Here is a 20,907-nt window from a genome sequence, read left to right as displayed (position 1 = left end):
CCAGATGCCAAGTCTTTGTCACCAACACAGAATCTCCTCCCTACTATACCATGGTTGTCATGGAGGCTCCAGAAATATAGATTGATGATACTAATGGCATCTGAAATCACCCACCAAGATATGAAAGACCTTAGAAACTGGCACTCAACTTAGAAACATAAATTCCCATCCTTTATTCAAGGATCTAAAAACACCACTACCACAAAATACAGATAAAATCACTCAGATAATTAATCATATGTAATTTTGCCATTTAAAAAATTAGCAATCTTAAATACTGTGGTATGGACTAGTTCTACAAGACAGGATAGAACTGGTGATATATGCTGAAATTTAGATCAAAGGATGTCAAGAAGTAAATAGCTGCTATAGTTGGCAGAGGGAAAATTCAGAGGTCTTTTCAGTGTGATGATCATCATGGTGACTGATTTGGTCAACTTCACATAAATATGTATTAGCTATAAATCTCGGGCATGATAAGGACAATGATAAGTTTCCTAGACTTTTTCTCCTTGCTACCAACACTCTCATTTTTCAGATCTCAGACACTTGTCCTACAGCCATGGCTTTTGGAAAATGAGCTTTCACCTTGTTACATATATGCAAAATGAGCAGGAAATGGGAGCTGGAAGGAGGGTAGTATGTGGATATCTTGAGGGGATTAAATAAATAATGATGCAGACCCACAGTGAAATGCTGTGCAACCATTAAAATGAATAGGAAAGATCTAAATGTTCTGATCAAGGACTGTATTTGAATTCTTGTCCCAGGCTCTGCTCCTTGGGGAGTTCAAATTAAAGCAGAGGTTCATGATCTACCGTGTTTCCCCGAAAATAAGACCTCGCCGGAACATCAGCTCTAATGCATCTTTTGGAGCAAAAATTAATATAAGATCTGGTCTTATATTATGTTATATTATATAAGACCCGGTCTTGTATTATGTTATGTTATGTTATTAAGACCTGGTCTTGTATTATATTATGTAAGATACCCAAATATTTTTGATGACATTTTTTTAACCCAAATAGAATAATGCTTTATAGAATGATCTACAACATGTATTTTTTTCAACTAATACCATGTTTCCTCGAAAATAAGACCTAGCTGGACCATCAGCTCTAATGCGTCTTTTGGAGCAAAAATTAATATAAGACCCTGTCTTATTTTACTTATTTTACTTTAAAATAAGACCCTGTCTTATTTTACTTATATTATATAAGACAGGGTCTTATATAATATAATACAATATAAGACCATATATACAATATAAGACAATATAATATAATACAATATAATATAATAACATATTATATAATATAATATAAGACCGGGTCTTATATTAATTTTTGCTCCAAAAGACGCATTAGAGCTGATGGTCCGGCTAGGTCTTATTTTCGAGGAAACATGGTATTAGGTGAAAAAAATACATGTTGTAGATCATTCTATAAAGCATTATTCTATTTGGGTTAAAAAAAATGTCATCAAAAGTATTTGGATATCTATATTTAATTAGTCTTTAAATTTTTTTTGGAAAATTTTATAATGGTTACCTTGTGTGTGACAGGAAGGGATGGATGGACATGGTTGAACTCTGACTTCTTGCTCTATATTTACATATATAGAGAAAGAGTTTTTGATGGGATTATGGGTAAATTTTATCTCTGGGTTTTTCAACATTTTTCAATTTTGAAGAACTTTAAAATCACAGATGTAAGTCCTATTAGGACAGGGTTTTGATCTGGTTTGTTCACTGCCATATCCTCAGTACCTAGAGTGATATCTTGTATATAGTAGATGCTTAATAAATATTTGTTGGGTGCATCTTGAATGCATTGCATATATCTTTATCATACTGAGGGTGCCAAAAATGTATACACATGACTTGTATCCATCTTTTGTTATTGGTATATTTTGAGTATTACAATTTTAATACAGTTTTTTCCTTTCTTAAAATGTGTATACATTTTTTTGGCACCCTCTGTATATTGGAGGATTTGTTGGGATACAAAATGTATGTAAGTAGAAAAGGACAAATGGATTTCCTGTCAAGATGGTGGAGTAGGTAAATGCTATGCTCACATCCTCGCATGACCACATCAAAATTACAACTAAACTAAAGGACAACCATCATTGAGAATCACCTGAAGTCTAGCTAAACAGAAGTTCTACAACTAAGGACATGCAGAAGAAGCCACAATAAGACTGGTAGGAGGGGTGGAGACATGGAACAACCAGGTCCTACACCCACATGTGTAGTTAAAAATTCAGCGGTATATAACAGCTGCGGAGCTTCCCTCAGAGGAGCAAGGGGTCCGAGCCCCAAACCAGGCTCCCCAGCCCAGGTTCCAGTGCCAGGGAGAGAAGTCCTCATAATTTCTGGCTATGAAAATCAGCAGAGATTGTGGTTGAGTGAGAAAGAGGGCAGCTGGAGTCCCAGGTGTTCTTCTTAAAGGACCCATGCACAAACTTACTCACTGACAGACTCACTTGCTCTGAGCTCCAGTGCTGGGCAATAACTTGAAAGGCACCAGGGACATACCAAGCAGAACTGATTTGTCTGGCTCCAGGACGAGGGCTGAAGGGACAGCTTTCTCCTACACAGAAGTGCTGATGTAATCCATTATTTCTTTGTTGAGTCCTCCCCTTCCCAGTGTGCAGACCCTGGGTGGCAAACAAACAAGCCACCATATCTGAGTCTCCATCAACCTGGCCAACACTGTTCACCCTGCCCTACTGATTCCCTGAGAACCTACCCCACCCAACTTGTGGGCCCACCCAAGCCACTTCCAGTGGCTTCTCCACACAAACAGCCTGTCTTGACTCATGCTTCAGACTTTCCTAAAATCTCTCAAAGGTTCACAAACCCCACACAAGCAGCATCTGGCATCGGCATGCCCCATACCTCTTGCTAAGCAGCCCCAAGCCTGGCACTAGTAGCAGCTGGCCTCAGTTCACAGCATCACCTCTACCAGGTACCTCCAAGTCCAGCATGGGTGGTAGCCATCTTCATATTGGTTTCTGGCTCATTCCAGGAGGCCCCAGAGGCTGGCACACCCAGTGGCTGACTTTGGACCCAGCCAGAGAACCACCCAGCTGCCTCCACAGATGACACACTGAAACGTAGACTGGGCAGGCACCAGAGCCCTGCTAAAATGAATCCTGCACCATAGGGTCAGCCCCTGCATAACAGTACTTCCATTATAGTCACGTCCAGTCCTCACAACCAATGAGCCTGAGGGGCAGTCCCTCCCATTGATGTGCAAACAGCAGCTAAGTCACAACTACAACAGGAGGGCACACAGAACCCACACAAGGGACACATCTGTAGCACCTGGTTCAGGTGACCAGGGAGACTGCACCACTGGGCCCCACAGGACAACTACGGTATAAGACTGAGAGATATGACAGTTCTACCTAATAGACAGAAACAAACACAGGGAGGCAGTCAAAGTGGGGAGACAAAGAAACATGTCCCAAATGAAAGAGTAGAACAAAGATCCAGAAAAAGAACTGAACAAAATGGATACAAGCAATCTACCAGATGCAGAGTTCAAAGCACTGGTTATAGGGTTGCTCAGTGATCTCAGGGAGAACTTCAGCAAAGAGTTTGGAAACATAAAAATGAAGATAGAAAATATAAAAAAGAACCAGTCAGAAATAAAAAATACAATAACTGAATTGAAGAATACATTAGAGGGAATCAACAGTAGGTTAGATAAAGCAGAAGATCAAATTAGCGATTTAGAAGATAAAGTAGCAGAAAACACCCAAACAGAACAGCAAAAAAGAAAAAGAATCCAAAAAAAAAGAGATAATTTAAGGGACCTGTGGGACAATATCAAGTGTACCAACATTCACATCATAGGAGTAACAGAAGGAGAAGAACAAGGAATTGAAAATCTATTTGAAGAAATAATGATGGAATTTATAAAACACTCATTCAACTCAACACCAAAAAACAAACAAGCAAGCCAATTTAAAAATGGGCAGAGGACATGAAGAGACATTTCTCTAAAAAGGACATACAGATGGCCAACAGACATGAAAAAACGCTCAACCTCACTAATCATTAGAGAAATGCAAATAAAAACCACAATGAGACACCATCTCACTCTGGTCAGAATGGCTATCATCAATAAATCAACAAACACCAAGTGCTGGTGAGGATGTGGAGAAAAAGGAACCCTTGTGCACTGTTGGTGGGATTGCAGATTTGTGCAGCCACTATGGAAATCAGTATGGAGGTATCTCAAAAACTGGAAATGGAACTACCTTATGACCCAGAAATTCCACTCTTAGGTATGTATCCAGAGAAATCCAAAATGCTAATTCGAAAAATATGTGCACCGCTATGTTTATTGCAGTGCTATTCACAATAGCCAAGACATGGAAACAACCAAAATGTCCATCAGTAGACGACTGGATTAAGAAACTGTGGTACATTATACAATGGAGTATTACTCGGCCATAAAGAAGAATGAAATCTTACCATTTGCAACAATGTGGATGGACCTAGAGAACATCATGCTAAGTGAAATAAGTCAGACGGAGAAAGACGAATACCATATGATCTCACTTATATGTGGAATCTAAAGAACTGAATAAATGAGCAAACTAAACAGAAATAGTCTCAGAGATATAGAGGAAAAACTGATTGTTGTTAGTTAGGAGGGGGGTGGGAATGAGGAAGAAGGGGATTAGAAAGCATAAATTGGTATTCACAGTATTGCCACAGGGATATGAAAGACAGTTTGGGGAATGTAATCAATAATGCTGTAAAGATTTTGTAGGATGTCAGATGGGCACTTGTCTTATTAGGGAGACCATTTCATGGATGATGTAGATGTCTGACCACTGTGCTGTACACCTGAAGCTGAAGCTGAATAATATTGAATGTCAACTATAATTTAATATATATAGTCATGGAATATGGAGTACAGAATAGGGAATAGTGTCAATGGAATTGTAACCGCTATATACGATATCAAAGGAGTGATAGATTGGGGGAAGGGGTTATCACTTTGTGAAGGGTGAAATGTCTAACTAGTACATTGTTTTGTACACCTGAAACTAATTTAAAAAAAAAAAAGAAATGAGTTAAAAAAAAAAACAAAGAAAGAAAAATCCACATATAACTTTTGACTCCCCCAAAACTTAACTACTAATAATCTATTGTTGACCAGAAGGCTTACAATAAAAAAAAAAAAAAAAAAAAAAAAAAAAAAAAAAAAACACAGTTGATTAACAATAAAAAAAAGAAATAAAAAATTTCTTAACCTGGCAAAGGAAATAGACATACAAACCCAGGAAGCACAGAGAGTACCAAACAAGATTAAGTCAAAGAAGCCCACACTAAGACACATCATAATTAAAATGCCAAAGGTTAAAGACAAGGAGAGAATCTCAAGGAAAGATTCTTAAAAGCAGCAAGAGAAAAGCAATTAGTTACCTACAAGGAAGCACCCATAATACTGTCAGCTGATTTCTCAACAGAAACTTTGCAGGCCAAAAGGGATTGGCACGAAATATTCAAAGTGATGAATAGTAAGGACCTACAACCAAAATTACTCTACCCAACAAAGCTATCATTTAGAATCGAAGGACAGATAAAGAGCTTCCCAGACAAGAAATAGCTAAAGGAGTTCCTCACCACCAAACCAGTATTACAAAAAATGTTAGAGAGATTTCTTTAAAAAGAAGAAGAAAAAAAGATCAACAACATAAATAATAAAATGGCAATAACTACATATCTATCAACAATTACTTTAAATGTAAATGGATTAAATGCTCCAATCAAACAAAGTAGGGTGGCTGAATGGATAAGAAAACAAGATCCTTACATATGCTGCCTACAAGAGACCCACTTCAGATCAAAAGACACACACAGACTGAAAGTAAAAGAATGGGAAAAGATATTTCATGAAAGTGGAAATGAAATTTTAAAAGGCTGGGTTAACAATACTTATATTAGACAAAATAGACTTTAAAACAAAGACTACAACCAAAGACAAAGAAGGACTCAGTAATCCTACTTCTGGGTATTTATCCAAAGAAACCCAAAACAACACTTTGAAGGGACATGTGCATCCATATGTTCATTGAATCATTATTTTCAATAGCCAAGATATGGAGGCAACTTGTGTGTCCATCAGTGGATGAATGGATAAAGAATAGGTGGTACATATGCACAATGGAATATTACTCAGCCATAAAAAAGAATGAAATCTTTCTATCTGCAACAACATAAATGGACCCAGAGAGTATTGTACTGAGTGGAGTGAGTCAGAGAAAAACAAATGCCATATAATTTCCCTTATATGTGGAATCTGAAGACTAAAATAAACAAACAAAACAGAAACAAACTCATAGATACAGAGAACATTTCGATGGTTGCCAGATGGGAGGAGGGCCAGGGGGATGGGTGAAAGGGGAAGGAATTAAGAAGTACAAATTGGTAGTTACAAAATAGTCATGGGGAGATAAAGTATAGCATAAAGAATGTAGTCAATAATATTGTAATAATTGTGTATGGTGTCAGGTGGGTATTAGATTTATTGGGGTGATCACCTCATAAGTTATATAAATGTCTAATCACTATGTTGTACACCCTGAAACTAATATACTATTGTATGTGAACTTTAATTGAAAAATTAAAAAATTATTTTAAAAAGAAAAAAAGGAAAGAAATGACAAATGTCCAGACTAGAATCAGAGTCTAACTGTGTGTAGTTTTGAAGCTGGGTCTTGGCTGGGCAACTTTTTGATCATCCCTTCTCCCAATTTGGTCCTCAACCCTGTGGCTCCAGGTAAAATTTGTCCTTCCTTTAGCTCAATACTGTTTCTATGCAGACTCTAGTTGAGATGTCCTGGGCTGCCTGGGACATGTGGGAAAGCACTAGACCTGGTCTGACCCTGGGTTCCTGTTCCAACTCTGACCAATGCTGTGGATCTGGGCTCCCTCCCCTGGATCTCGGGGCTGTGGATCTGGGCTCCCTCCCCTGGATCTCAGGGCTCTGAATCTGGGCTCTCCCCTGGATCTCGGGGCTGTGGATCGGGGCTCCCTCCCCTGGATCTCGGGGCTGTGGATCTGGGCTCTCTCCCCCGGATCTCTGGACTGTGGATCTGGGCTCTCTCCCCTGGATCTCGGGGCTGTGGATCTGGGCTCTCCCCTGAATCTCGGGGCTGTGGATCTGGGCTCTCCCCTGAATCTCGGGGCTGTGGATCTGGGCTCCCTCCCCTGGATCTCAGGGCTCTGAATCTGGGCTCTCCCCTGAATCTCGGGGCTGTGGATCGGGGCTCCCTCCCCTGGATCTCGGGGCTGTGGATCTGGGCTCTCTCCCCCGGATCTCTGGGCTGTGGATCTGGGCTCTCTCCCCCGGATCTGGGCTGTGGATCTGGGCTCTCTCCCCCGGATCTCTGGACTGTGGATCTGGGCTCTCTCCCCTGGATCTCGGGGCTGTGGATCTGGGCTCCCTCCCCTGGATCTCAGGGCTCTGGATCTGGGCTCTCCCCTGAATCTCGGGGCTGTGGATCTGGGCTCTCTCCTGGATCTCGGGGCTGTGGATCTGGGCTCTCCCCTGAATCTCGGGGCTGTGGATCTGGGCTCCCTCCCCTGGATCTCAGGGCTCTGAATCTGGGCTCTCCCCTGAATCTCGGGGCTGTGGATCGGGGCTCCCTCCCCTGGATCTCAGGGCTCTGAATCTGGGCTCTACCCTGAATCTCGGGGCTGTGGATCTGGGCTCTCTCCCCCGGATCTCTGGGCTGTGGATCTGGGCTCTCTCCCCCGGATCTCTGGGCTGTGGATCTGGGCTCTCTCCCCCGGATCTCTGGACTGTGGATCTGGGCTCTCTCCCCTGGATCTCGGGGCTGTGGATCTGGGCTCCCTCCCCTGGATCTCAGGGCTCTGGATCTGGGCTCTCCCCTGAATCTCGGGGCTGTGGATCTGGGCTCTCTCCTGGATCTCGGGGCTGTGGATCTGGGCTCTCCCCTGGATCTCGGGCCCCTACTAGCCCCAGCCTCCCTCCCAGTGCATCTCACTCCTGCTCCAAGGCACATGAGTTGGTTCTCAGAGCCGTTCTTGTTTCCCCTGCTAGCACTAGAAGCACCTCTTGTTTAACCTCCATCCTTTAGCCATTTAGGAAAATGTGTCCGTCATGGCTCAGAGGCAGAAAGTAGACACTACTCTCATCATTTTAAGGAGACTGATTTCATACAAGGAATTACATACATATAAAATCTCCCAAAGGGCTTCCAGAAATGAGTCCAGAACATCCCCTGGCCCTCCAGGGAAACCAGTACTAACAATACTAGCTCCCTCATACAGACGCTCTAATGATTAAGTGAGTGAGTGCATAGAAAGCTCTCAGGACAGGAGCTGACACATACACAGCACTAGGTGAGCATTTGCTCTAACATTTGTAGTGAAGGACAAGAAGGCCTTCTCTTTATCCTCTTTCATAGCATTTTGTCTTTTCCTTTGCTAGGAGGGGGCTGCCCAGAAAGGCTGTCATCCTCCAGCTGACTCTTCTGTTAGCTGCTGTGCCTGGTAAGAGTTGATTGCTGACACCAGTGTGTTTGGAAAGTTGTGTTTGTTCGTAGACTCCATTGACTGGAAACCTAAGCCCCAGCTTTGCTTATACAGCAAGTCTTAGGCTTTCGTTTCTTACTGCACTCGGTCCAGTTTAATGGGAGGTTTAGCGTCCTTCCTAAATGCCACACTGTTTGATGTGTTGCAGTTCCTCAGTGGCAGTTCCTCAGAAGGATATTAGGCAGATGTCTCAGGCCAGGAGCTTAGGAGCTCTTTCAAAAAGAAATACTGTATGGCTCTTGCATGACTTACTTTGGCAGAGGGCTCAAAGTGCTGTGCTGTGCTGGAGAAAACTTTTCACAGATGCGTACTGCCTTTTGTGCTTCTGGTATGTTGAACAAGAGCTTTTAGACCCAGCAGTGCCCAAGGAGGATTGATTCATCTTGTGCCTGGTGAAATGTGGCTCTCTGAGCAGTCTGTAGGCTCAGTCTCTGTCAACAATCCTCAGCTCTGGCCACCAGCTGTTCTTTTATGCGTGCTAAACCATTCTTCCTCCTGAGTCTATCTACCTAACCCCTTCAAAAAGTGTCCTGTTTGAAAGAATCAGCATGAGATAGGACCAAACTGGGGTCCAGGAAACTTAGCTCTGTCCTTCAGTCTGCTTCTAACTGCCTTTGTGAACTCAAGCAAATTAGTCAATAGTTTAGGGCTTGGTTTTCTCATATTAAAAATGAAGAGACTTGGGGTGGCCAGTTAGCTCAGTTGGTTAGAGCGCGGTGCTCTTAACAACAAGATTCAATCCCCACTTGGGCCACTGTGAGCTGCGCTCTCCACAACTAGATTGAAACAATTACTTGACTTGGAGCTGATGGGTCCTGGAAAAACGCTTACATAAAATAAATTTGAAAAAAAAAAAAATTAAAAAAAATGAAGGGACTACACTCAAAAGTTTTAAAAGTAATCTGCTTCTACTTTGAAAGATGGATGGATGAATGGATGGATGGATGGATGAACAGACAAGTGAACCACTTTTTAATCTGCAGAACAAACCATTTGGTTGAAGAAGATGAAAGGAGAAAAAAATCTGTCTTAGTATAGCAAAAAATAAAAATAAACCATGGGATAGTCAAAGCTATGAACAGTTTTGAACATATGTTTTCTGTACAGTCATGGATTGAAACAAAATGAATATCCTCTCTACAAGTCTAGTTTTCCTGAGGAGTTGGTTGTTTTAGAGTCAATTTTGCAGAAAAGGGAGCTGCATCTTCAGCAGCAGGACTGAGAGAATCCCTAGTTGCACCAACTCCAGCCAGCAAAGCCAAGGTCAACAGCCCCGATTCCTGGGATGTGGCTGTGGCAACAACTCAGGTTTTCTTGGAAACTGATATCCTGAGCCATCTTTAAAGTGCACAAAATTCAAAGAGATATTGGAGTTTCTCAAAATTACCTCTGACTTATGTAATGTCTGAAAACTACTGCTGTACTCAATACTTTTCTTCAAGAGCTAGAATCAGGTCAACAAAAGAGTCTTCTAGACCAAATTATACATTATCTCCACCACAAAAGAATAACCAGGGACATAGACATCAATATTTTTCATATTTTGATTAAATACGGCATCTTTAAAAGCCCAGTTTGTTGTTGTGGGAGAGATACCGGCCACATAAAGAAAAAAAAAGAGAGTTTCTGGTATAAGATCAATTTTTTGAAACGTGAAGTATTTTAACTATTTTAAAGTTGAACTACTTAGTTTTTTTCTTAACATTGATCACCCACCGAGGATCTCTCTGGACGCTGCCAAACTTGCAGGTAGCCCCAGGAGACTGTCATACAGGGTCACATTATGATCTTCATGGCTGCGGGCAGTTCTGTCTTCATGGGCCCCTTCCTCTGGAAAAATAAAAAATATTACAATTTTTATTATATAATTGCATTGGTATAGAGACAAATACACACACACACACACACACACAACATTATCTTTGACCTAAAAGTTTAGTGTTTCTTCTGATTTTGAAAGAAATTAATATTTTCATGGGCCCCTGAAAGTCCTGTGGGCCCTAAGCAGGCACTGTGTATTCTGTGCCCGATGGGTAAGTCAGCTCTGGGGTCACAACGAACCAGTCTGCCCAGGACGGGAACGCAGCTCGCCACTGGGAAGCAGAAAGCATTTTTCTTCCCTGGAGTAGTCCTGTGACTATCCATGAAGCAGAGCACACAGCTATCGACAAACTATTCAGTTTGGTCCCGAGGTGACAGCTCAGGAGTGAGGGAACTAGACTGGTAAGGCGGGGTGTGTGTGCAGTGGAGAGTTCCCTGGCTTAAAAACTTCATATTCTATAGGAGCCATTTCTCTGGAACAACTCCACAAGCATAGCTTCCAGTGTTCCTCCAAGGGACATGCCCAGTTATACCAGTTGTACAAGAGTCACCGTCCTCAGAGAAGCCCGGAGCTCTGGCTTTCAATCCAGTATTTATAGTTCTCCCAGTCTAAATGCGATTTACCAAGCAGGGGTCATTTTTATCATAAGCAATCTTGCCTGGCTAGAGTTTGACATTCTTCCCTTATCAGGTTTCCAGGGAAACAGAGCTAAAAAGTTAACCAAAGGTCAAATTCTTATGCAGAAGGGAAAGGGGGTTTAATAATACTTTGCCTACAACATGCAACTCGCCAGTTGTTAAGGAAATAATTATATTAATGTTTCAGTCCAGACTTTAGAGTGTGTCTGTGGCAGAGACAATGCGATATGTTCCCCAAACTCCATTTCCTTTTTCCTCTTGGGCACAGTTAGGCCACATTTTCCAGATTCCCTTGCAGGTAAATGTAGGTTTGTAACAAATTTTGGCCAATGAACTACAATAGAAGTGATAAGATCACTTTCAGGCTGAGCCCATAAAATCTCTCTGGAAAACCTGCATGCTCTTTCTTTCATCATCTGCTGATGAGCTGCAAAGCCTTCAGTGTGGGATTCCAGTGCCCTTGGGAGTTGTGGAGCCAAGGCAGGAACCTGGGCGGCTCAATGATTGTGCAGGGCACACACCCTGCACTGCCAGCACACGCTGGGTGAGATATAAGTGAGAAATAGATGACCAGCAAGAAAAGGGGAAAACAAATTTGTCTGGTTTTAATTCCTCTCCTCACTGCTCCCCTGCCAAAAAAAAAAAAATGGTAAACTGGCAGAGAATGTTTGACTAGAAAAATTAGAATACCCCCTTAACGTTGAGGCAAACTACAATGACTCATCTCCCCTTTGGCCCTTTCTGACGCGAGATGATCTTTGAGCAGGACGCTAATGGAAGGCGTCTATCTCTCCTATCACCAACTTCTATGCGGTCCTTTGCTGAGAAGCGGGTAGCCTCTAGCTGAATAGAAAACTCCGTGCCAGTCAGAGGTTTCTCATCTAAGCAGCCACTGCCAAAGCAGTTCATTCCCGTCAGATTTCAGTGACATGACTTGAGGCACAAAACAATCCAAACTAAGTGGCTGAGAGGAAGGAGACAAAGGTTGTCAACATTAAAACCCTAATTAGAAAATCTAAGAAATGCGTTTGCTTAAGAAGTCACAAAACAAGGACCGCTTTGTGCCTGAGAAAGTCTTCCCCAAATCGTGCTCTTTAAATGGACAATGGTATTTCGTTGTTCTGTGCTTAGTTGTTTCGATAAAGACTTTAGAGGTCTTTTCTATATCATTTTTTTAAGTGGGAAAACCTATCAGTGTCTTGTTAAATTAATAATACTTATACCATTTAGTGTGCTTTTGGTAACAAGTAAAAATAGAAATAAAAAAAACAAGAAATCTCCAACTGGCTTAAACAAGAAAGATCATTTATTGGATCCTGTGACTCAAAAGTCTGGAGAAGGGACAGCTTCAGGTGGTGAGGGGCCACTGCTGGGGCGATGCTGGCAGGAACAGCAAATAAACAGGGAGGAGCCGGGTCCACCTTGCCTGCCCGCTGTGCAGTTTTGCCGCCTGTCAGCAAACTCCAATGGACCCAGATGGCAAAGCCCAGATGATTGCAGGGCCTCAGCCCAGCCTCACGGAACTGAGTACAGAAGGGCGGGTTGTGGCGTGGAGATGTTCGTTGCATCCCTGTCATAGAAAATGATATTTTAAAATTGCCGTTATATGAAAAGATAATCAGAGGGAATGCAGCCCCAAACTGTAAGAAATGAGTATTATCGAGGTACGTCAGGCAGTCAATAAAAGCATTTATGTTATTTTTCTCGAGTATGTGATGTGTTTGTTACCTGTTACTTTTCTTTCTGTATTTAAATTGTGGTTTCTTTTCTCATTCTCAATAAATGTTACCTACATACCTTAAAAAAATAAAATAAAAAAAAATTACAACCTTCCCTACTAACATGCAATGATCACAAGGTCTCAAAAATGAAAGTACAAAGGGGATAGCACTTCCAAATCTCTGCTCAGCCCGCAAGGGGAACCCCAGCTCGGTGGGCATGTTCTCCTGGTGCTTCAGTCCCTAGAGCTGAGCTGAAACGGAGCCCAGGAGAGAGGGAGATCCTGAATCTCTCCATGCTTCCTTCCTTCCCCTGTCGCCCCAGGCTGCACTGGGGCCTCGAGCCTGACAGCAATGGCGCCTGCGTGGACCTGCCGAGGGCAGTGTTTAGCTGGCTTACAGAACCACCTTGTTCCTGTGTCTCAGCTCTTAGGATCATCACTCTTCCTTCTTGCAGAAGGTACCTCCGATGGAAAGCAACTCTTTTTTGTCGGTTGGGGGACATACTCTCTCCTCTCCTAAACATGATACCCTATGTGTATTTCTCTGTGATTCTGCTTAATGTTATTCTACAGAACTGTTTTTCTTTTATATATAGGCTAATAATTAATAGTAAGGTCCTGGAAGGATGCAATGGCCTTTTATTTTTTTATATTCCCCTTGTGCTTCGTATCAGTTAGCATTTCATTCAGTTACAGGTAACAGAGATTTGAGAAATAATGGCTTAAACATACCAGGACTTGTGTTGTCATGTAAAGTAAGTCCTGACTTCATCTGTCCATGCTGTGGTTATGGCAGCTCCACCAATCATCATTGACCAAGGTTTCTCACAGCTCTCTGCTCCAGCATCTCAAAGGAATGCCATTTTCCACCATGGCTGCTGAAGCTCCAGCCATCACTTCCAGGTCCCAGGAAGCAGAACAGAGAAAGAGGAGGAACGGATAGCCTTCCCTTTTTAATAAAGGAGACCTCTGAAAGTCTCACTCCCTTTCTACTTACATCTCATTGCCCAGAAGTTAGTTACCGTTGATAAGGGGCCTGGCTAAAAATTGTATTCTATTACTAAGGTAGAAGTTGATGAATACTTGATGAGAATGCTGATAAGATGGTAGAATATTGTCCAAAGAACTTCTCCTTCGGGAGCAGTTTAAAGAGATTAAAGTTTGAGTTTGAATATTCAGAAAGGCTAAGATGATAGACATTTATTAGGCTGAGATTATAGACATTGGAAGGGCTATCAAGACATTTATTCAGGGAAGAGGATTTATAGAATTCAGAGGCCCTTCCATGGTCTTTTTTCTTAACATTAAAAATATTTATTGGATTATGTTACCATTCAGAAGTATATCTGTTAGTTTTGGAAGTTTTGGAAAAAGAAGAAAATAATGTCCCTTATTCCCAGAACATACAGACAGCCCTAATTAACTTTTAGTGTGCTTTGCTTCCTTCTCTTCTATGCATAATTTATTAATTTTTAGCAACTAAAGAGAAAAAAATCCTTCTTGCTGTCTGTAATGGTGTTTTAACTGTATCTTTAAAAAGCAAAACACTGAAAAGTCCCTGTCCCTTGTCTTGTCCCCCACTCCATGATCACAGCTCATGGTAGTCTCTGTGTATCACCTCGGAGTTTATTTTTTACATATTTCAGCAAATACAAACTTTGATTTTCCCTGCCCATCATCCACGTGTCTCATCTTGCTCTGTCACGCACACTTTATTCTGCACCTTGCCCTCCGCCAGGCCAGCACAGAGCGTCTCTCTTCACTGTCATAGCACTCCTTCCTGTGGATTAGCCCATTTGTTAAACAGCTCCCTATTGTTGGGCATTTGAGTTGTTTCCAATCTTATGCTGTTACAATCAATAAACAGCCATTTTATGGGTGTAATTTACATATATTAGCATATTTGTAGGATGAATTCCTGTAAGTGGAATTGCTAGGTCAAATGCATTTGTCGCCTTGAAAGGTAGTGCCGATTGCACTCCCCACTGATTGTAATACTTTACCCCTCCCCCCATCAACAATATATGCGAGTTTCTGTTTCCCCACGGCCTCATCAAAAGCGTGTTTTCAGACCTCTGAATTTTTGCCTGTATGACAAATTTTAAAAATCTATCTTGGTCTAGTTTTATTATGAGGAAAGTTGACTCATAGTTTTGGTTTTTTTTTGGTGGGGGGTAGGGGCTGTTTGTTTGTTTGATTTTTGTCTTATCAGTGTTCCTGCCCAGTGCTTTACCTTTGCTGGGAGATCTCTGGGCATGCAGTGGTCTGTTTGACTACTAAACATAAGAAGGCTGCACCCCTCAACTGAACACATGCTATTTTTCCCTGCATCTCATCACTGACAAATGCACCCGTTGCATTCTATCTATATGACTATTTATGATTTTCGTGGTTTTTACCTGGCTTTATTTCTAAGATATTTTAAGTAAGAAAATTGGAATAAAGGGAACATAAGAGGAACAAATTACTGTAAGAAAGACAAGATGAAGTCAATACACCCAATATCCTCAACACTTGCTAAAGGAAGCTCGCAGATTCAGCCAATGCAAAGAGAGAAATAAGACTCCATGGCATCTCAACAGTGCTCTAACAGAACTTGGCTTTTCTAAGCCTATAATAGATATAATGGAGGTATAATAAAATAGATACAGAGAGTACACCTAGAGAAGACATTCTTCTTCCTTTACTTTTTGTGCTCCAAATTTGGGAACCATATAGAACTGGAGCAGCAGAGGCAGCCTCGGAGGCAGGTGGTCCAGCTGGTGGGAAGAGAAGAAGAGAGGAAAAGCTTGACAGTAAGGAGAACCAAGGCAAGGGGTGGGGAAAACAAGCTCAGAAAGTGCAGCAGTTAGAGGCAGCCACCTCCAAAAATAACTCAAATGTGGATGGGTTATTCTGGTCACAGGAAAGGAAAGCATTCAGCATCCTTTATCAAAAGTTCAACTTCATTGAAATTTGTATAGTACCATGTGGCCTGCTTTGTCTTAAGCCCTGACCTTAATCAAGATTCTTTTTTGGCGTCTTGGTTTTTTCTGGCCAAGTCATACTTGGAGTTGAGCTCTGTAAAGGAAGGAGGGATTGTTTTGGGCTTGGTTGTTTTGGGCGACAATACTTTGTAAGAAAACATTCGAGTTTCTAGCAGAGGGAGCATAATTTAAGAATGTTTAGGAAAAACTGGAGATCATCTTCATGTCTATATCAAATGACTATACTTTGCTTTCCGGTATACTTCCTATGTAAAATTATCACTTTAACTCTACATTGAAAAACTAGTCATTCTATGATTATAGCTGTAGTAAGAGACATTTGCTTGTAGAAAGGAGTATGAGAAACAAAAAATAGTGCCAGAGTATTGGGACAAAAATTTACCAAAAAAGCCAATGTTGTGATGATTGTCTTTTCACACACACGAAATTGTAGCCGTTGCTCAGTAATAAAATAAACTTGTTTTGTTTCATTGGGTGCAGATAAAGCCATCCTCTCTACAGACAGACCAAATGAACCCTTTTACTTACAGCACAATGTTTTGTCTTTCCAGGCGTCCTATAAGCCATTGTTGAAGCAGGTTGTGGAGGAAATATTTAATCCCGAAAGGCCAGATCCCGTTGATATTGAACACATGTCTTCAGGCCTCACTGATCTCCTTAAAACTGGATTTAGCATGTTCATGAAGGTAAAGTAACCATGAAGAGGTAATCCTGAGTGTAATGCTGTCTTTGCTGGGCATGAAATTGCTAACACCCCCCTTATCCCAGCTAGTACCACATAAGATACCATCTCGAATTTTGGCTCTTCTGAAATCAGATACAATCTTTATTTAACTTTTGGTTAAAAGCAGCTTGACTTCTGGCTTCATACAGGTTCGTTTGATCTAAGCACTATGATCGTTTCTCATCAATATGTAAAGACACAAGCCCTTCAGGATAGCACTATTGAAAATTTTTCTCCTTCTGACCCATAATTTCACTTAGTATGAATCCATATAGTATTCACCAGTCTGTTATTCTTAATTCTAGAACTTATTACGTAGGATAGTGAGTACTTCCTCAGTCATGTGACTAGCATCACCCCAAAACCCATTTGAAAAAGACTTTTGTTTTGGCCCAGCAGACTCCCAGTGGACAAGTGCTACAATCTCTCTGGCTAATATTGAGTGTAGGTCAAAATTACTGCACAGCCTTTGCAGTGGGGATGAAAGGAGGAAAAGTACACAGATGTGATCTATTTTTAACCCACTCTAAAGTTGCTGAATTTAAAAGGATCTAAACAAGATTACAGGCCGACCTCCCCGTCTATGCCAGGATTGCAGTTATAATAACTCTTGGAAATAACAGAATGTTTTGCAAGCTTCAAAGCGTCTTTGAAATCATGAATTAATCTACATAGAAAAGCTAGCCTTTCAGAGTTCAGTAAATGCACATGCCAGGAAAACTGGTTCACTCTAAAGCTAGAGGACAGGAGCCAGACAATCAGACTCTAAACCAAGCAGTTAACAGCTGGAATCGAAATGCCTCCTCCTTCCTGCTGTTCCCAATTATCATCAACTTCTGTTGCAATGCGTGACTGGTATAATTTTACTGTGTTTTGGGTTTTTTTTGTGTGTGTGTGTGTGTGTGTGTGTGTGTTTAAATAATGCAGCACAGATATACCTTCTCAAAGGTGTTCAGGGGCTCCTGTGTTGAATATAATCCAGGGTTCCAGTAGCCCTTCACGATGGCTAGTTTGTACAGAAATTTCCACACTAGCCATGGTCTCTGACCTTCTCCAGTTGAGCACACGATTTGTTCATTCCTAAGCTTGGACTTCATCCCGAAGAGAGACTAAAATAACCAATGGACTTTCACGCCCTAATGAAGAGGATGACCCCATAGGCCAGGTGTCCTTTCCCAGTCAGGCTGCCGCATTCGTGGTCTGACCCAGGGCACACGCGGAGGCTCCAACCCACCTGCATTCTGCTGGCTGTCCTACCGGTAGTTTCTGATTGGCAGGGGGGCACAGCGTAGAGGAGAGGAGGCCCTGACTCGCTCTTTGTCCATTGATGTTCCACGGAAAGACTCTTTCTTTGCAAAAGGGTCTGTGACCAAATATGTTTGGGAAATACTGGGATAAACAGCAAATGAAGGCAAAATTCTTTGCTGCCGACCTCACGGTGCCTTTCACATGCTAATGGACTTGCGGCCAATATAGAGTGTCTGTTGTGGGAGGACGTTTTCATCACTGTCGCAAGAACCGTGAGACATCACTTTGTAAAATGACCCTTTTAAATGCTACAGAGTGTTTCCTGCAGCTCCTGCTGTCTTCAGAAACGTCACTTCCCCAAGGCAGGCTTTGCTTAGGGAGATAGGTGAAACCATCCTGGGCCAGCTGTGCTTCTCCCCATTCAAACCCCTGGAGTTTAGGCTCATGAAGCATGCCCCTGCCCCTTGAGACTGATCTCAAAGGGAGATTTCCAGGTCATGGATTCAAGAAAAAGGAATTTGTGTTCTCCCAGCAGCTGTCAGGATCCATTCCTCAGCCCCCAGCTGCGGGGCCTCTGCTTTCAGTTGCAAGGGGCGGCTCATCTGTCTGTAGGGGGTGAGGAGAGTCTCAGTGGGCTGGCCACAGAGCCCTCCCACCTCAGGACCCCAAGGCAGAGGCGTTTTGTTCTGTTTCTACAAGGGCCTCAGTGGCTGGCTCTTCCCACCATTCCATGGAAGTCAGCAAGGAAAGTTACCTCTGTCTCATGTGTTCAGGGTTGGATAGAGTTGGGAAAACATGTGAAGCGGAACAGCCAGTAGGGCTTCAAGGAGCTAATTATGATTTCCCAGAGAGCTCCGTCTGAGACAGGGTGGAGCCAGCAGGGGAGAGTGTCTCTCCTCTGCTTTAAGGCCCATGGAGAGAAGATACAAAATGCAGGTGGAATCTCCCATGGCCATTAACCGGTATCCCTGGTCCTGTTTACTGTTGCTTCTCACTCACTACCCAAAGTTAGGCTGCTAACCTGTGCTCAGCGTGTACCATGGGATCAGCCATTCTCATATTTAAACCTCACAACAACCCTAGGAAGTAGGTTCTCTCATTATCCCTGCTTTACCAATGGGGAAACTGAGGCCCAGAAAGGCTAAGCAATAGATGTGAACTTCTAGAAGGCTGGGATTGGCTCAGACTCTCCTCTATTCCCAGGTGTTTTCCAAAGAGCACATAGGAAATGGGATACCAGGGTTTGTCTCCAGGTCAGTCTTATTTGAAAGCCATGCTCTTCACCACATTTCTTGGCTCCAGGATGCTCCCAAAGCTTTTTCTTGGAAGCTAGATAGTCACATGGCATTAATTATTTTCTATGATTGCTCATTAGCACAGATGCTTTCCCTTTCCAGTATCTATGCAGCTCATGAATAAAATGCACGCCTGGACTCATCGTTGAGACAGCCAATGTGAGGGAGGTCTGCCAGGGACCATCTGCCGTCCCCTGTCTACTTTTCTGGGACTTGGCCCCACAACGCATTGGCAGTGCACCCCCAGGAGAAGAAATCTGTGTATTGGTGTTGAGTTGCCTGTACACAATCATATCTTCATTCTGTATCTGCAACAACAGTCACTGCTCTCTTCTCACTTGCTGCCCCGCTCCTTGCCATTGGGTCCTGCTCCACCCCCCCACTCAAAACCCACTGGTGCTAAGCGTGAAAGGAACAAAAGGACAGAGCCTGATGAAAGGAAGGCATCCACGTGGGATCCTTTCTGTGCTTAGGGAACTTGGGATAATTCTAGAGCTAGAAAGGGAGCCGAGCTGCTAATCTGTCCCCGCCCTGTTCTCTGGACTCACAGACGGTATCACAGATGACATTGGCTCAGGTCAGCCAGAGGCAGCACCTATGAACTATGCAGGGGCTGAGGGTGAATTGAGAAGCTGGAGCGAGATGTGCTGGGAAATCAGGCCCGCAGACATTCCCACAGGATGGCCTGCAGATGCCCCACAGCGGGGAACAGAAAGAACATAGGAAAGGATTTTCCAGGCTCCTAACACGTGCCTTCTTCAGGGCTCTATACCCTTGTACATACTTCCGTGGCTGCACTTATACCTTGTTGTCATGATACACATTAGGTGTCGCTTTCCAGACTAGTTTTTTCCAACTGCACGACTTGACCCACTGCACATTAGAAGATCAAGATATCAATTCAATGGACTGTAATCAGTATTTTTGAATGAAAAAGAATAGAACCGCCCAGCAAGATGATTTGTTTTGCATCTAGCAAGGCAAAACAAAACAACCCAGTCCATATGTGTGATTTAAAGTTATCGGCCTCTATAGGTTCAAAGCAAATGAATGTGAAAGCTGTGGCCATGAGACTGGAGGGATGATCTAGGTCTATTCTCTTCTGCATCCCCAACCCGCGGGGCCAAGTCCCAGGCAGGCTTTGCCCACCATAGGTGCTCGCTGGAGGGTGGGCGGGTGCTCCCAATGGGCCTGTCAGAGCACTCATTCAGGAAACAGCACAGCTTCCAGTCACTGGTTTCTCTTTCCAGCTTTCAGCCCTGAAGCCAAAAGCTATGTTTCAACAACTTCACAGGGGGTAGAAGGTAGCAGCACGATCAGTCACCCCTAGCGACCCTCAGAGGAGGCCCTGACCTCCTTTTCCAGCAGCTGCTAAGCCAGGTGGAGCTGGTCATTGTTTTGTCATTACGTAACCCGTAGCTGCGGCGGCTGCTCACTCCCACCCACCACCGTGCTTCCGTGGGCTTGAGGGAGACCGAAGCCTGACTCAGCCTCTGTCACAGAAAGCCGCTGGTCTCTCTGTCCACAGGCAGCGTGCATATCTCTTTTGTCCAACGTCTTTGTCTCTCTGGAGAACAGAATAGAAGCAAAGGGACTGATTTTGTAGTGTATGGACTCCAAGGAGTGGAGAGGAGACATGTCCTAACAGAGTGGCTAGATGGCAGGACGAGTGTTCCAAGGGGAGATTTAGGGATTTCTTTTCCATTTAACAGCTCCAGTGTTTTTGTTTGGTTTTGTAACTACGAGGAGGCCATGTAATATATGCTGCCTACAGCTCTCACTTCATTCTCCTGCTTATCTCTGCTTACAAGAGGCCGTAGAGAGCAGGGCTGACACATCCAGGGTCACACTGTCTGGGTTGAACTCAAGCTCCACCACTTACTTGC

The 20,907-nt window shown here is 42.9% G+C and overlaps 1 protein-coding gene across 1 annotated transcript in view; it reads left to right on the top strand.

The window, feature by feature from the left end:
- Positions 1 to 20,907, top strand: part of SCFD2 (sec1 family domain containing 2) — a 374,115-nt gene that overhangs the window by 335,298 nt on the left and 17,910 nt on the right. Inside the window, exon 7 of the mRNA XM_033106522.1 lies at positions 16,306 to 16,440. Within this exon, the coding sequence (XP_032962413.1) occupies positions 16,306 to 16,440 (135 nt within the window). The remainder of the gene's footprint in view (positions 1 to 16,305; positions 16,441 to 20,907) is intronic.

This window comes from Rhinolophus ferrumequinum, chromosome 5 (genome assembly GCF_004115265.2).
Source record: "Rhinolophus ferrumequinum isolate MPI-CBG mRhiFer1 chromosome 5, mRhiFer1_v1.p, whole genome shotgun sequence".
Lineage (NCBI taxonomy): Eukaryota > Metazoa > Chordata > Mammalia > Chiroptera > Rhinolophidae > Rhinolophus > Rhinolophus ferrumequinum.
This window is presented reverse-complemented; position numbering and strand designations above follow the sequence as displayed.